The 15,647-nt window shown below is 43.7% G+C and overlaps 2 protein-coding genes across 7 annotated transcripts in view; both read right to left on the minus strand.

The window, feature by feature from the left end:
- Positions 1 to 1,205: 1,205 nt before the first annotated feature.
- Positions 1,206 to 11,349, minus strand: pygl (phosphorylase, glycogen, liver). The gene is made up of 20 exons (XM_064321027.1): positions 10,995 to 11,349; positions 10,027 to 10,128; positions 9,461 to 9,539; positions 9,091 to 9,194; positions 7,999 to 8,130; positions 7,591 to 7,702; positions 7,364 to 7,446; positions 7,080 to 7,220; positions 6,816 to 6,908; positions 6,211 to 6,357; positions 5,092 to 5,255; positions 4,586 to 4,700; positions 4,362 to 4,463; positions 3,668 to 3,815; positions 3,513 to 3,571; positions 2,908 to 3,049; positions 2,293 to 2,500; positions 1,849 to 1,983; positions 1,649 to 1,715; positions 1,206 to 1,524 (listed from the first exon to the last, which is right to left on the minus strand). The coding sequence occupies exons 1-20, from the start codon at positions 11,235 to 11,237 to the stop codon at positions 1,336 to 1,338; spliced, it is 2,565 nt and encodes an 854-aa protein (XP_064177097.1). The 5' UTR covers positions 11,238 to 11,349; the 3' UTR covers positions 1,206 to 1,335.
- Positions 11,350 to 11,585: 236 nt separating this feature from the next.
- The window catches only part of trim9 (tripartite motif containing 9), a 39,272-nt gene continuing 35,210 nt past the window's right edge, over positions 11,586 to 15,647 (minus strand). For all 6 annotated transcript variants that reach the window (XM_064321057.1, XM_064321049.1, XM_064321040.1 and 3 more), the window contains one exon: positions 11,586 to 15,637. In XM_064321057.1, the coding sequence (XP_064177127.1) occupies positions 15,560 to 15,637 (78 nt within the window). In that variant the 3' untranslated portion in view covers positions 11,586 to 15,559. The remainder of the gene's footprint in view (positions 15,638 to 15,647) is intronic.

Genomic DNA, 15,647 nt, shown 5'->3' on the forward strand with positions numbered 1-15,647 from the left:
TTAGCTCTGTAAAATAATTTTAAAACAAACTTGGTTTATTATGGCCCAGAGACATAGACAGCATGCATGAACACAAATAAAAATCCAGGGTAAAGTATTTAAACAAGAATAACCCATTAATCCCTTCCAATGCTTAGTAACATGTTTTCTTTATTGAGTGTATCATTGGTCAAACTCAAAACCCAATTTCCCAAAAAGCCACTTAAAGTGGATAATCACGTCAAGTCATGTCATTGGTTTCCTTAAGGCCATTTTGAATCATTGCAACAACATGCAAAACACTGGAAATAAAAATGAAACCTTAGTCATGGAAAATATTTATTGAAGATAATACAAAGCAGGCCAGTCAATAAAAATAACATCCTGCCAATTTCTCCTGTCAGCACACACAGCTGGACAAAAGTATTCAACAAGCATGTATATGTTCAACTGACTGGCTTAGACTGGTTCAACAGAACATCCGTGCTAAACGGCTAGACATATTGAATTGTGAAATGGAATGTTGCGTTCCAGGATTCCTCCAGTGACACATTTCTCAGTATTTATGCCTGTGAAGACATTTTACAGTCATGCGGTACAGTAGAAATGCCAATACAAACCAAGCGAATAATGTTTAGCTTTGCTTACACTGCAGGGCTTCCCTATACTGGCAAGGTTGGCTCTCACAGCGCTAACACACTATAAAGACGATTTGCCGCCAAAACTGAGCAAACCCGTGACATTTCCTGTTACACACTTAAATATTGAGGTTGTAAACCTGAAGAGAACAGCGTGCAAACACGCCGCTGGCAGACTGCAAGTGCGAAAGACAGGTTTGCAAGCTGAGGTGAGACAGCGAGGAAGCGTGTAACAGGCACTCTGTCAGGGTGAAAGAGCAGAAACAAAAGTGCAAATCAGGGGTGAATTTCAGAGGTAGAAAATCCAGGGGGTCAGAAAGTAAAAGTCCTGCCATGAGTTTCCTCCACCCATGAACTCAGCCATCTGATTTCACCTATTAGTTCAACCTCCTGGCTGAAGAACTGTGCTAACTGGCAAATCCAGGTGACTGGAACAAAAAAAAAAAAAACTGGGGAGGACTTTTTACTTTCTGAACCTGGATTTTCCACCTCTAGGCGAATTCAGTGCTGACTGAAGGGAAAGACCACACTGTGGAACCTAAGCCAGACTTGACCTCCAGTCAGCACCCAGCACCATTTTTTTGTCTGACCTCACCCCCCTTTTTCTCAAAATAGGAATGCCAAGGAGGTTTAAAACCGCGAGCCAGCGGTCTAACTTATCTGCTCTGCTAATTAAGAGGGGACATTGTTAGCGCAGCCAATCCTATTTTCCAGGCTTTCACATCTTCTTCACCGCGCGGGCTGTCTCCTCGATGGCCTCCCGGGGCTCGTTGGGAGGAGGGATCTTCAGGTTCGTCGGCTCCACGCCCCAGATCTCGGTCGCGTACTCCGTGATCGTGCGGTCGCTGGAGAACTTTCCGGAAGCTGCGATGTTCCTGATCACCATCTTGGTCCACTCCTTTGGGTTCTTTTTTTTTTTATGAGGGGGAAGAAAAATTTAATTGTGCTGAAGTTGTGCTTCCCAAAAAAAAAAAAACCAATAGCAAGAAAAAACAGAAAACATTTGTAACTAAAAGCTCAATTGTGCTTACTTCATAAAGCTTGCTGACTCTTTCTTGGCACTGGACATAGTCTTCGTAGTCCGCAAAAACTTTGAACCTATAAGGAGGTGGGTGTAAAGCAAAAATCAGCTTGATAGTGGTTGAGAATTTTTGACTGTGACCAAAAAAATGTAACCCTCTCTTGTCCGGTCTTGGACTTGGATACAACAGACAGAACAAACACTACTCACCTATCATGGTTGAAGAGCATGTTTGTGATGTCCAGGAACTGATCTGGATTTTTTGGGGAGTAGAATCCACTTTTAATCTGATCTAGGGCTTGCTTCAGCTCAGGGAGCTCCTTGTAATATTTCATGGCATCATAGCTGAAGAGAAAAGATCACAATCATTCACCCATTGTGCACTTGAAGCGAATAAATTGCTGCATTGTATTAAAACCTCCTGCCAATTACAGTAGTAGAACTGGTTAGGTGAAGAACTTTATTTGCTCCAGTTGTCAATTGCTCATGTTGAGAAAGTGGCAGTTAAACATACTTAAAAAAAAAAAAAAAAAAAAAAAATCAATCTGTATTTTAATTAGCAGGTGTTTTGCTGTGGGCTGAGTAATATTGCGATGGCCTTGATTTGGTCTGCCACTTTTACAGGACAGGAACGCCCCGGTGCCCAGCACGCACCCCTTTTTGTCCATCTCGGCCACGTCCTCCACCCTCATCCCAAAGATGAAGAGGTTCTCCTCGCCAGCCTCCTCCGCCATCTCCACGTTGGCGCCGTCCATGGTGCCGATGGTGAGGGCGCCGTTCAGCATGAACTTCATGTTCCCGGTGCCTGAGGCCTCCGTGCCCGCGGTGGAGATCTGCTCCGAGAGGTCGGTGGCTGGGATCACTGAGCGGGAAAAAAGGGGAACGCTTTGGGGTCAGACCCATGTTTACGCACTGCTTCACACGGAACATGCAACACACCTTTGAACAGACTAATAAGTTAAACTGAACTGTATTTATCGGAATCCTGGATTGCCCCAATGTTCATTTACTTTACGTACATTACCAGGCATTTGACAAGTCGCAAGGGGAAAAGTAGTTATTTCGGAGAACTGTTGGGGGGGAGGGGATAGCTTAGAACACTCCAAGTACATTTTTGAAGGTGGAGAAAAATAAGTACACTCATGTGACCACAAATTAGACCAAGCCAAAGTTAAATAGAGGGATATTAAAATTATGGATCTGTCTGTGTCATGCTTTTATTTTTAATAATCTGGACAGACGGGCCAGTAGCTGTAGATTGTACTGCACCTTTCTCAGCCAGGGAGACTCTGTAGTTCTCCAGGAAGATGACCTTCAGTTTGCTGCCCACCACAGGGTCTTTGTTCACCACATCAGCCACAGCGGTAATAAGCCTGATGATCATCTTGGCCATGTGGTACCCGGGTGCTGCCTGCAGAGGGAGCCAGAGAGTAAATCAATCAACACAAAGTAACAGTATAGCTGCAAGCAGCAATGAAGCGGCCACATGCTACAGGGCTTCCATGCGACAGATTCTGTTAGTTGTTTAATTTAGGCCCCTTACTGTAATGTTCACCCAAAAAATTTGGTAGAAATATATGCTAGGCCAAACAGTTAAAGTGACAGGAAAAAATCTATCACTTAATTTGGCCTGTTGGTGTTGCTAGAGAGGTGTATCAACTGACCCAAAACTTGGTGTCTGTATACCTTAGCCTGTCCTCTATCAATGTGCAATATTTCACAAAAATCCACCAGGTGGCTCCATGGGCTGCTATAGACACCCATGGCAGAAACTATAATAGTGAAATTGTGAAAAATTGTAATGATGAAACAGCGAAATAATTCTACAATTTACAATAGGTGCCTGTCCACCACTGGTGCTTGAGAGGGCTGACCTTTCCTCCAATGATCACAGTTCGGGGTACGAAAGGTGCCTTCGGGTCCTTCTTTATGCCTGAAAGGGAAAAGGAGAACTGTGAGTCTGACTGCTCAGCTGAGACGCCAAAGCAGAGGGTAGGGGAGTAAGGATCGGATGCCGACGGAGACGTACGGTTGTACATGGTGATAATGTGCAGGCAGTTGAGGAGCTGCCGTTTGTACTCGTGGATCCTCTTCACGTGGACATCAAACATGGAGGAGGGGTTGATCTTCACTTTATACTCCTTCTCAAGATACTGAGCGAACTTCAGCTTGTTTTCCTGGAGGGCAAAACATGGAAAAAAACCCACAATCCTGAAAAATGAAGTCATTTAGGCAGACAGTATATTGGAGTAAAAGGATGTGCTGTGCCTTAACATGTTGTGAGGCAAATGGATGTCTGGTATTTACAAAAAAATGGGGCAGAACAGCTACAGCTGTTTGAGTGCAGCAGGGTTCAAGCAGTACTAGAGATTTCATTCCCCCACAGTGATAAACTATCTTCTCCAACTCTAGGAGAGATCTTGATGTGACATTACACAACACAGCATTGTTGTGGTGAATATAGTTGATTAGCACCCTACCTCTATTTTCCACTTATGGCGCGTACACCTTCTATTACACAACATGCCTCAGAGTTGTTGATAAGAAGATAGCCCATTTAACTATGGACCCCACCTGCCATTGTTGACATCAACTGCTGTTGTAAATGAATTACTGCCTTCTAAGTTCACAGCAGGGTTATAAGAGTTGCATGCAGAAGGGAACCTACAATCTGTGGTACTGGGTCCCTTGAGGACAGTTGTTGATCCGAGTAACAGCCTCACCTGCTTCACTTTTGAGATGTCCCGGATAAAAGTGACATCATCAACAAGGTCGTTCAGCTTCTGCAACTGACTAAGGTCCTTCACGTACTCTTCCCCGATAGCCTGCAACAAAAAATGGCAGTTTTCATTCAAAAAGTGTGTGTGTGTGCATGTGTTGATACTCAGAGAAAAAGATGTTGTGTGAGGAAAAAAAAACCTTTAAAATATATGAAGTTAAAACTGACCTCTGCAATGAGCTCAGCGAGTCCAGCATTGCAGAGCAGCAGCCAGCGACGGGGTGTGATTCCATTGGTTTTATTCTGGAACTTGTCGGGCTCTATCTCGCTGAAGTTCCGGAATCTGTCAGGGCAGAGGACAAGCGAGAGTTCTGGTACATATTGTATAAAGTAACCAGATGAACAGGGCCATGGTTTAATGCTGAAATTTTGTCTGTCAAGGGTTACAACTCAAATGTTCAAATTGTATGCATCTTGTAAACAGGCCCATGACTAAGGTCAACGCTGTAGAAATTGATATTATGTCCTGTGCTGCCCAATTCAAGTTGTGATATTGCACTGGAAGTTCCCACTGTCAATGACAACCTCCTGTAGTACTTAGTAGGTTCTGAGACCGTAGAAAAGGCAGAAGGAGTGCATGACCGAATATAGAATCTCTGCTTCTATTACAGAAGAAACCAGAACTCTAAAGAACAACGGGATGTAGAGACACTGCTACAGTGGGGCTCTCTTACACATCGGTCTTTACGATGTTGGAGTGAATCTCAGCGACTCCGTTGACCGCGTGGGATCCCACAATGCACAGGTGGGCCATGTTGACCCTCTTAATGCCCTCTTCCTCAATCAGGGACATGCTGCGCAAGCGGTCCATGTCTCCAGGAAACAGAGCAGCGATTCTCTGAATAAAATGGAAAGCACGTTAGCACAGATACAGTGGATACATTACATTTTGTTTGGCAGACGCTTTCATCAAAAGCAACGTACAATAAGTGCATACCGAAGGTCATTGGAACAACTACAGAACATAGGTCTGATAAGATACAATTCTCATTAAGTATCAGTTATCCATAGCCATGAACAAGTCTAGTTCACACAGCAGGCATAGGCTAAGTCAATAAAATTATGGCAAGGTAAACTAGAAGTGGGGCATGATTACAAGAGATATGATAAAAAGTCACAACATGAAGACGATAGTGCAAGTGCAACACAAACGTGCTAGATGAAGATACAAGTGTAACGTGAAAGGTGGTCATAGACTTAGTATACTAACAAACACTCTACATCTCAACCCTTTGCAAAAATTAAGACATACCCACAGGCGAAATCACAGGCAGACTGTTCTGAGACTGTCTGGAGTGTGTGTGTGTGTGTGTGTGTGTGTGTGTATGCGTGTGTGAGTGTGTGTGTGTGTGTGTGTGTGTGTGTGTATGTGTGTGTAGTGTGTGTGTGTGTGTGCGTGTGTGAGTGTGTGTGTGTGTGTGTGTGTGTGTGTCTGTGCGTGTGTGTGCGTGTGCGTGTGTATGTGTGTATGTGTGTATGTGTGTGTGCGCGTGTGTGTTTGTGTCTGTGTATGTGTGTATGCGTGTGTGTGTGTGTGTGTGTGTATGCGTGTGTGAGTGTGTGCGTGTGTGTGTGCGTGTGTGAGTGTGTGTGTGCGCGCGTGTGTGTGTGTGTCTGTGTATGTGTGTATGCGTGTGTGTGTGTGTGTGTGTGTGTGTGTGTGTGTGTATGTGTGTATGCGTGTGTGAGTGTGTGTGTGCGTGTATGTGTATGTGTGTATGCGTGTGTGAGTGTGTGCGTGTGTGTGTGTGCGTGTGTGTGTGTGTGTGTGTGTGCGTAAAGCCTGTGCTCACATCAAGGTGGTGCTGGTTGATCTGGTAGATGATCTGCAGGTGTCTGGGCAGCAGCTTCTCCATCAGCTGGACCGGCCAGCGCTCCAGGGCCTCAGGCAGCACCGTGTGGTTGGTGTAAGCGAAGGTGCGTTTGGTGAGGTCCCAGGCCTGAAACGCAACAGAATTTAGCCTCTTTGTTCACTCTCCACCAGGACCCATTTCCTGTTTTCAGGTGGTGCTTCACGCTTGCGGACACAAACGCAGACATTAATGTTTGTACTACGTATTTAAGCATCGGATCAAAGTCCAGTTTCCCCTGTGTTGCTTGTTCAGATTAGATGGCAGCTTTGTTTAATTAAGGCCAGTGTGTGGAATGAGGTTTACAATCAGAAAACACAATACAATGCAGAGACTCTCTATGCTTGCCACTTTAACATTGATTCAGCTGGTCAGCCTTTCCATATCATCAATATCAATTTTTGTAATAGACTTTTTTTGTTGTGCCAAATAACCAGGACATGGGTTTGCTGAATTTATTAAAAACATTATGTAACAGGTGTAACCCATATCCCCATTACTTGCAGTATAACTGACGTGTGGTAATCCAGGTAATGCCTTAAACCCACCGTGTCCCAATCCAGCTTCTCAATGTCCATAAAGATCCTCATGAGTTCCGGGATGGCCATAGCAGGATGGGTGTCATTCAGCTGGATGGCCACCTTTCAAAAGAAGGGCGTAAGCAATTGGTGAGACTTTCCATTTGCTTTCCTGCTCCACTGTCAAAATCAACCCGACTGCACCACATATCTGTGAATCAAATGGAATCTGTAGCAAATCTGGCAACCAAAATGCCCGAAGCCTCCATCACTGCTCCCGAGGAGTTTATTTACCTTGTCTGGGAAGGTTTTGAAGGAAATCGGGGAGGAGGGAGAGTCTCGCTTGGAGGTTTTGAAGCGGCGAATGATGTCTTGGAGGGTGGCGGCCACCACAAAGTACTCCTGCTTCAGGCGCAGCTCCTTCCCCTCGAAGAACTGCAAGCAGAGGAATTATGAAATACAGCAAATTATCAGCTCCCCCCCCCCCCAAAAAAAAAACAGACTAAACAGACATGAACATAAAACCAGAGCCAACCGCGTGCAAATAAAGTATGTAAACAGAGACAGAGTCGATTTACATTATCGTTCGGGTAGAGCACTCGAGAGATGTTCTCCGCCAAATTCCTGTCCAGGACAGCCTGGATGTAGTCACCAACATTGACTGTAAAAGAAAAAAAAAAGATATAAAATGAAGTCAACTAAAGGAATTGTGTTCCAATGGAAATTAGCCGCAGCTTCCAAGTAATAGCCAGTGTAAAAGGCCTCAATGCCCTGAGCTGCACTGAGCCGCATTGAGCACACTTACAGTCCCGCAGGTTGAAGTCATTGGGGGCACGAGCAGACCACAGCCTCATTGTGTTCACAGTGTTATTCATGTAGCCTGGGATGGGGGTGTCGTAAGGCATGGCCAGAACAACCTGCGCAAAGCAATCAAACCAGTGCCATATTGATTGAGAATCTAGAAGGCCACACTTTTGTTGCACGGTGTAACTGTGTATCCAGAATAACACAGAGTCCGTGTGACACAATTGCTCCCCCCACAATCAGTGGTTCTCAATAACCGCAACAACACGATCAACAAAAGACCCAGTTGAGACTGAAACACTGCGTGCATTGGTCAAGTTCAGACTCATTTCTTTCGTTCACATTGTTTTTCTGTTCTGTGACTGCAGCTAGTGGATGTGCATGTATTTATTTTTGTGATGGTTGGTACCTGTGTGTCCACCCATTTGGATCCTTCCTTGGTTTCTTCAACTCTGCCGTAGAAATGCACGGGTAACATGTACTCCGGGCGAGCCTTCTCCCAGGGGTTACCATACCTCAGCCAATCATCAGCCTCCTCCACCTGCAGACCACCCAAATAAGGGTCAAATAAGGTTAGCCTTCAGTGTCATGCTTACTAAGCTAACTCCAGTTACACAATCCCATCTCAGTAGTTCAAATAAATACATTTCTGCTTTACATTACAACATAATCATAGTTATTTGACATTACAACATAATCATAGTTATTTGTTCATGGACTCAAGAACAGTGGGGGGGGGGGGGTGTACATAATATAATAAAATAAAAGTTTTAACTAAAGACAATCAATGCTCACTTTTGAATTTCATCTTATCACAGATAAAAAAAAGGCCTAAGTGCACTTCAGACCGCACGTCCAATTCCAGTAAATGAATAATCTTTAAAAGCAGCCAATGTGTAGGTTCAGGCCCTATGTTTACATGGTAGGGTTTGCTTTGCAAACATGCCGCCTGATTTTAAAATGAACGATCGAGAGAGGCTCGTGGGCTAGTCTGCTGTTTGGACCTCAGTCTGAGTACAACGCACCCTACAAGCACGAGGGCAGAGAAACAGCCATTTGCCGAGCTCAGGGACAGACCGCAATCACCTCCAGCCACCTGGAGTTAATGATTGGCCCACACTAGAGACCCACTTCCCTTAGCTGGTCCAATGGAACCTTGAACCTTGAGAGTGGCAGTTGGGATAAAAGGCCATTCTAATCATAGGTGAGGGTTCATCAGTGGCAGTCTAAGGTAGGGATGGGTCATGACTCAAATGGGCTGAAAAAAACCCATTAAATTCTGATCAGCCTTTGGACACAAGGCTTCCTTCCAGTCTCGTTCGGAGTTCCAGTACGGCAGAAAAAAAAAAGTTGTGTGGACATCCAATTTAACTCATCCACTAAATTTGTGGAATGTAACCAGTGTAACCCGTTCACACCACAGCACCGTTTCAAGAAAGTAATTGCCACAGGCGTTTGCATTGCTGCTACTTTACTATACCAAAGGACTGTATGTTTATACCTGCCAACCATCTTTGATCCTCTGGTTGAAGATTCCGTATTCATAGCGAATGCCATACCCGTACGCTGCGAGGCCAAGGGTGGCCATCGAATCCAGGAAGCAGGCTGAGGGGAAATAGGGCAGAGAAAGTGTTTGTGTCACTCAGCATGCTGATGGTGTAATTCTGCGCGTCTGAGGAACGCACAGTACTTCTCACCGGGCGGCTCAAATTTCCTGTTGAGACATGTCGTGGAGGGAGTGAAATACTGCGGCTTTCACACTTATCGTACATTCTGAGCGGTTGATGTTAAGGACCTGACGCTTGCAAAAGGGTGATAAACTGGAGAATTGTTTTTTGTTTAGCAATCCAATGGAAATGCAGTTGAAGTACCTGCGAGTCTGCCCAAGCCTCCGTTACCCAGTCCAGCATCCTCTTCCATCTCCTCCAGGTCCTCCATGTCCAAGCCCAGCTGGTGAAGTCACAACGGAGACACGTGGATATGAGGCACTTCCGCACTCAGGCTTCCTGCCATAGCTACCCGAAGCTCATCTGAATTTACTATCAAAGCAATTTACTGCCAGAAAACATGAGCCATTTTCAAAAACTGATTCAGTTTGCCACTTGCCAATACACTGCAGGGGATAGGGGGGAAAAAAGAGTGTGCCGGTTGTTGCGTATACAGCTGCCATAACTTGCCAAATGCCAACCAAGCCCCATTGTAGGTGGAGCCAAAAAAATGACAAAGGGCATGTCACTTTAAGGTATGTCTGCTCTTGTTCAGACAGTGTTCTAGCAGAAAACACTGATAAGAGAACCTCAAGGATGCATACGAGTTATTTCTGCAACAAAAAAAAATCTTAAATTAATTTGTGTATTCATAAGGTGTTAAAACTTCATTGTACAACCACATTGCAGAGTATCGTGTCCCCAAAGGCACTCCGCTTATAATACGTCACCTGGTATATGGCCTCATCGCAGGCGTTCTGCAGGCCAAGGTTGATCATGGTGTTCTGCAGGGTCCGGCCCATGTAGAACTCCAACGAAAGGTAATACACGCGCTGGCAAAGAGATGATAATTTAAATACGTAGCGTGCAGATCTGTGCGAACTGCATGTTTGTGCAACTTAGAGGAGGAGACGGGTAATGAGACATAACCCAGCCATTTTGCAACAATGTTCAAGGAAGCTTGCCTTGCCAACGGATATGGCCGTCCTGGTATTTTTCCATACTACACAATCGCTGCCTGTATTTCGTAAAGTTCGGTAGACGGCATCATTTAAACGAACGATGTTTCCAAATGTAATGCGATACATTAATATTTTCATCGACAGCAGAAAGATAAAATTACAACCAACAAGCCACAGTGTAGGTGAACGTGGTTACAAAATTGCAGAAAATTGCAAATTTCGTCAACGATTTCTGTTACAATCAAGTCAGGCTTCATGGCGCCGACTCATAATTAGGTGTGGACAAGAACTGGACAGCGTTGCTTTTCAAAACAGCAAAGCACACTGTAGACGGAGTTCCATTATTTCTTAACCACATTACGCTATTTGAAACACGCCTCAAAGACTTAATCATCCAGACAACTAAAACACAAAATTCACCCAGACTAGCCTACGCAAATGCACATTTCCTTGTTTTGGTTGGAATAGCTAAATTGAGCTTTGGTCGGAAGTCAGCTACGCGTTGTTTCTTCCTAGTAGTTAGCTGCCCCACTGTCCGTGCTTCAGGGCAACGGTAACGAGCGTTTTCTACGTGACTTCACCACGAAAAACAAAGAGGAGCATTGGTATGTGTAGTCAAGCTGACATTCTATAAATCACTACACAGCATTGTAGAGGAAGCCAAAAGTGGAACTGTCATTTCTGTTTACCAGACATAGCTACCGTTATGTATTGTGCGTCATTCGTGCAAACATTACCTTTGGGTCGGTCTCATAGTAAAACTGCTGAGTTCTGATCCATCTCCCAACCAGGTGATCTCGAATCGTGTGTGCAAGAGCGAAATAGTAGTCTCGCTGCGTGGCAACATTTCTGTCTTTAACCAGAGTGAAGTGCAAATGTCGGTTAAATCCTTTTTTGAGCTCCGCTACATTTTCGACCCCAACTATTCCCCGGATGCTTATCTGCTTTCTCTTCTCTTGGTCACTTACGGGCGTCGCCATGTTAAACAACTGCACTTTCCCTTTTTCTATTCTAAAAGAGAAATGAATTAGTTTGTACAGGTAGTAGATTCAATGCTCTGCTTGTTCCCTCCTCTCCAGCACCCATTGGTGACTGCCGAAACAGTGGGTGTGTCAGTCCAGGGACTGGCAGCGTTCTCACAGTAATGGAATTCTTCAAACTTTAAGAAACTTCCCCGCTCCTAGTAGGCGCTGTAGAGCGAATTTGCGGGGCTGGTTGCCAGCTTGTACTGAGAGAACCCTACAATTAGCGTACTTGTGAAACGCTCTGCAGTGCTTGTGTCAAATCGAAAATGTCTTCATGCAAAAGAGGAAACAAGAAAACTCAAATAGCACTGTAACGAATTTATTTATTTATATACCGCAACAGAAAACACCAAGCGTTGGAATAATAATACATCAATAATAATAATAGACGTAATAATAATAACAACAACATCAATTTAAGCCACCAATAATAAGCAAATCATTATATAAATAACAAGCAGTGTTACAAGGAGGTGAAGAAATACATTACATTCTACGTCACCAGCCGGACAGTACTTTAATCTAGAGCACGTGGTCACAATCACCGTGAAAAGAATGTCGCAATGACACAGGCACTGCCGTGCTCACCCCACACATTGAAAGAACTGCGGTTGTCGTCCAGCGACAATATATTTGTCTCTATTACTTATTTTGTATGCTTAAAATCTAGGGCACCAGAGAGATCCGTGTACCAAGATGACAGAGCGTCAGTGTTCTTCTTGGACAGAGAGAGTCTCGCTATCAAGCCCTGGGCTTTGGCACCGTTTTCGTGGCCATAGTTTCCTCTTGCTGCCAACCAAGCTTTTAAGAAGATGGGTTTATCTTTCGAAAGTTATTGGACACACAAATTAGTCAAAATCCTTACAGTTAATTTTCCAGTTCTACAAAACAACACATTCCATGCTAAATAACTCAAATCTTCACTTTTGTTATTCACACTACCTAACAGCTCTCAAGGGGAGGTCATGTGGATACGTATGTAAATTATGGAATATTTAAAATCCATTATGCAAGTAAAATAATAATAATAAAAAACTAAACAGTTTGACCGTGGTCCCATCATACAAAAGTTTAAAACCATCTCACTATTCTTTTCAAGCTTGAAATATCATAAAAATGATATTGTTATACAATTATTGTGTATTTGAAGGATTTGTTAGGTTGACCTGAATGAATCGAAGCACTTGCTAAAACAACAATAAAAGAAAATGAATTGCTTTGCTTCTCTTGACCTAGTTACGCCACCCTGGGAACATGATGTAATGCATGCCAGCATTTGTCTGGATTACAAAGCAGAACCAAAGATGTTCAGACTGTCTACGCAGTGACCCATTAACAGTGACCTTGTAGATATTATGAGGTTAAGAAGGGATGTTTTCAAAGAGCGCCTTCTCTCCATCATCACTTTACTACAGAGCTGCAAACAAGAGGACGAAGGGGGATGCCTCATTAGTGCTTTAAGTATTGCTGATCAAGATTAAGTTTAACCGTGTGGAAAATCTGCATCCACTAAATGAGCATGGTTTGCCTTGTCACACAGCACTTATTTCTCCAACAAATCAAGTTACAGTCAATACAATATCAAGGACATTAATCAAACAGCTGGAGTACCCAGGTTTTTCACTTTTCTTTTTTCTGCCTGTTTTTTCTTTGCTGTCAGGTTTTTTCTAGTATTTGTTCAACAGCCTCATTTGAAAGCTTCAGAAGAGGAAATGTCGCCGCCTCAAAGCTTGAGTGATTACCAATAACCGTGCTTTCAAAATGGCGCAAGATCTGTTCTGAAATATAACAACCCCCCCCTCCCCCACATACACACACACACACACACACACACACACAATTCATCTAGGACAGAGTGATCGTATCAGAATTTCCTTCCTAATAGCTCTATTAGTGTCAACTAATTAATTTAATTAGTCTCATTATTTAACGATGCCTAATTTGATGAAGAGCCCTGTGTTAAATGTGGCACTGTGGCATCTGATCACCAACAACAGTTTATCACTCTGACTCTGAACAGTAAGACAGGTCCTACAAGAAATGGCTGAACCCCCGTGTCTCAGCTGGCTCTGCTAAGACAGGAAGGGAATGGCACATTGGTACATACTGAGTAATCGCAACTGCATGCGGTGTAAAGCCACTGTTACCATTTCTCCCAACCGCTCAAAAACATGCCCAACCCTGGGACTCTTAAGAGGAGAATGACATAAAGTACCAGACTGTCACTGCCCAGCACTGAGGGATCCTATGGTTATATCTGAAGGATAAACTTGTTTGTACACTTGCTCGATGAAAGCAAGCTGAATTCAGCTAAAGCAGCTGACGGCTGGCCAGGTGTGAAGGGTAGGAGGAGTCTGTTGTTTTTCCTTCAGTCCCAGGCCTTTCATTGTTGAACTGAATTAGTCACTCCAAATAGGTCCCTGTGTCTGGTCAACAAAGCCGTTTAGGTGAGGCAATTAAATCTGTAATTTTTGAGATGAAGCATAATGGAAAGGTAGGTCCATTGAACTTTTCCTGGGAAAAGGCACAATGTTTGTGGTTTTATTTTACATATAGCACCTTTTGTTCAATTATGCTGCTCGTTGGTAAGCATCTCAGTGACATTTATCCCTCAGAAGACTCTCATTAATATATACTATTGATGAATAAAATACATTCATATGGTTTAACATATTTGTATTTTTTTTTTTTTTGCGAGAGCATTTCTCAATATGTACAACAATGCCCCTGCAATCATCTCAATCATGTCCACAGCTCCTAACATGCATATACATATATATACATGTATATATATATATATATATATTTGCACACACACACACTCACACAAACTCTTTTCTGGGGGAAGGGATCTTTTCAAAGTAAATATTTTGCAAGATTTTGGGCAGCTGTATTCTTATGTAACATGTTTGCACATTTTGGCTTCCTTAAACTCCATAAAGTTTTGAACGCTCACAAATAGTACAATGACGTTTAAATCAAGCAGAGAAGCCCCAGAGAGGACACTCTTAACACCAATAACTTATTTTTTTATACATTTTATACATTAGGGCAGTCCATGAACAAAAGTACAAAAACTACTAGGACTTAGGTCACCTACTGTAACCAAATTGATAGAAGCCAGCAGCTGTAGCACCTCATGAAGACTGTGCCAAAAATGACACATCAATGTAGGAAATAAAACAAACAGAAAAATCTGTAGAAGTAGAGCCTGATTCCTGAAGAAGCAGCACAGACTCTGTACAGTCACAACTATGGCAGAGCGCTCGTTAATTAGACTGAAAAATCACCGTATAATTATGACAGGAGTTCACAAGCAAGCCACTTACAGCGCCCCACATTAGAGATAATAAAACAATACAAAGAAAAGTTATTGATTTTTGCCAGGGATCATTACACAAGTCAACTAGGCACCATTCCACTTCATACAAAAAAAAATAAAAATACCCAAATCCTAATTATTTGTAATGGGCCGCAGCACCGTCTCCTGCGTCTTGTGCTCCTCCCGAGGTAAACAGAATCACATTTTGGGATTGCGTAGGGACAGAACGGGTTCTGCGTAACCCACTCTGGATCTTGGTCGAGGGTTTTCACACGGGAAACACAGTGATGGGCAATTCAGTCCTAGCCAGGCTCTAGGAATTTGCTATTCAGGGTATTACACAACTCAGCCAATTTAGGAGCAAAAGCAACAGCTATGTACACAGTCCTCAGCCCGATCACAGGGATTATGCACTTTGCTGCCACCTAGTGTCAATCTGAAGTAATGACCCTTTTTGGTGGTAAAATGGCCTGTCAGAGCAGACACTCTCTCAGCCTCATGGTTTGCTGAAAAGGGATTGATGATGATGATGATGATGATTATGATGATGATTTTACTTGCCAGCATTGTCATGTTCAGCAATGGAACAGGTTGTGCGGTTCAAGGGCACCAGCAAAAGACAGTCCTCACGGTAGATCAACTTTCATTTAGATAAAAGCACGTAAAAAATATAAATCTAAACACTGAATGCTAAATGCAGACGAACCAAAATATCTTTCTCTTTACTCCATCTTCCGCTGTAGTGTACAGGAGGCCAAGGGGGAAGGCGGGTGGGGCGAGGGGGTTTGGCAACGATCATATGAATGGAGGGTTTTGGGATATCACGGTCTCCCACATGTAGTCTTCTGGGGAGTTTAGGCTGCAGTACAGTGAATCGCAGAGGTGGAGACAGATGAGTCTGTGTAAGTCCAGGGCCATGCACCCCCCCCCCCACCCAACGGTCGCTATGGGGACGTTAACACACTGAGCCTGGAGGGTCTGGGTCGCTCGGGGCGTAGAATTCAGGGATGGGCAATCCAGTGTGCAGGGTCACCTAAGGCAAG

Source organism: Anguilla rostrata, chromosome 1, assembly GCF_018555375.3.
Source record: "Anguilla rostrata isolate EN2019 chromosome 1, ASM1855537v3, whole genome shotgun sequence".
Classification (NCBI taxonomy): Eukaryota; Metazoa; Chordata; class Actinopteri; order Anguilliformes; family Anguillidae; genus Anguilla; species Anguilla rostrata.

Excerpts from the sequence above, each read along its gene's own strand:
- pygl (XM_064321027.1), bottom strand. The coding sequence starts at position 11,237 with ATGGCGACGCCCGTAAGTGACCAAGAGAAGAGAAAGCAGATAAGCATC. Across the intron at positions 9,195-9,460 it reads AGGCTTGGGCAGACTCGCAG|CCTGCTTCCTGGATTCGATG; the intron begins GTACTTCAACTG and ends ATTTCCCCTCAG. Across the intron at positions 3,572-3,667 it reads CATTATCACCATGTACAACC|GCATAAAGAAGGACCCGAAG; the intron begins GTACGTCTCCGT and ends TTTCCCTTTCAG.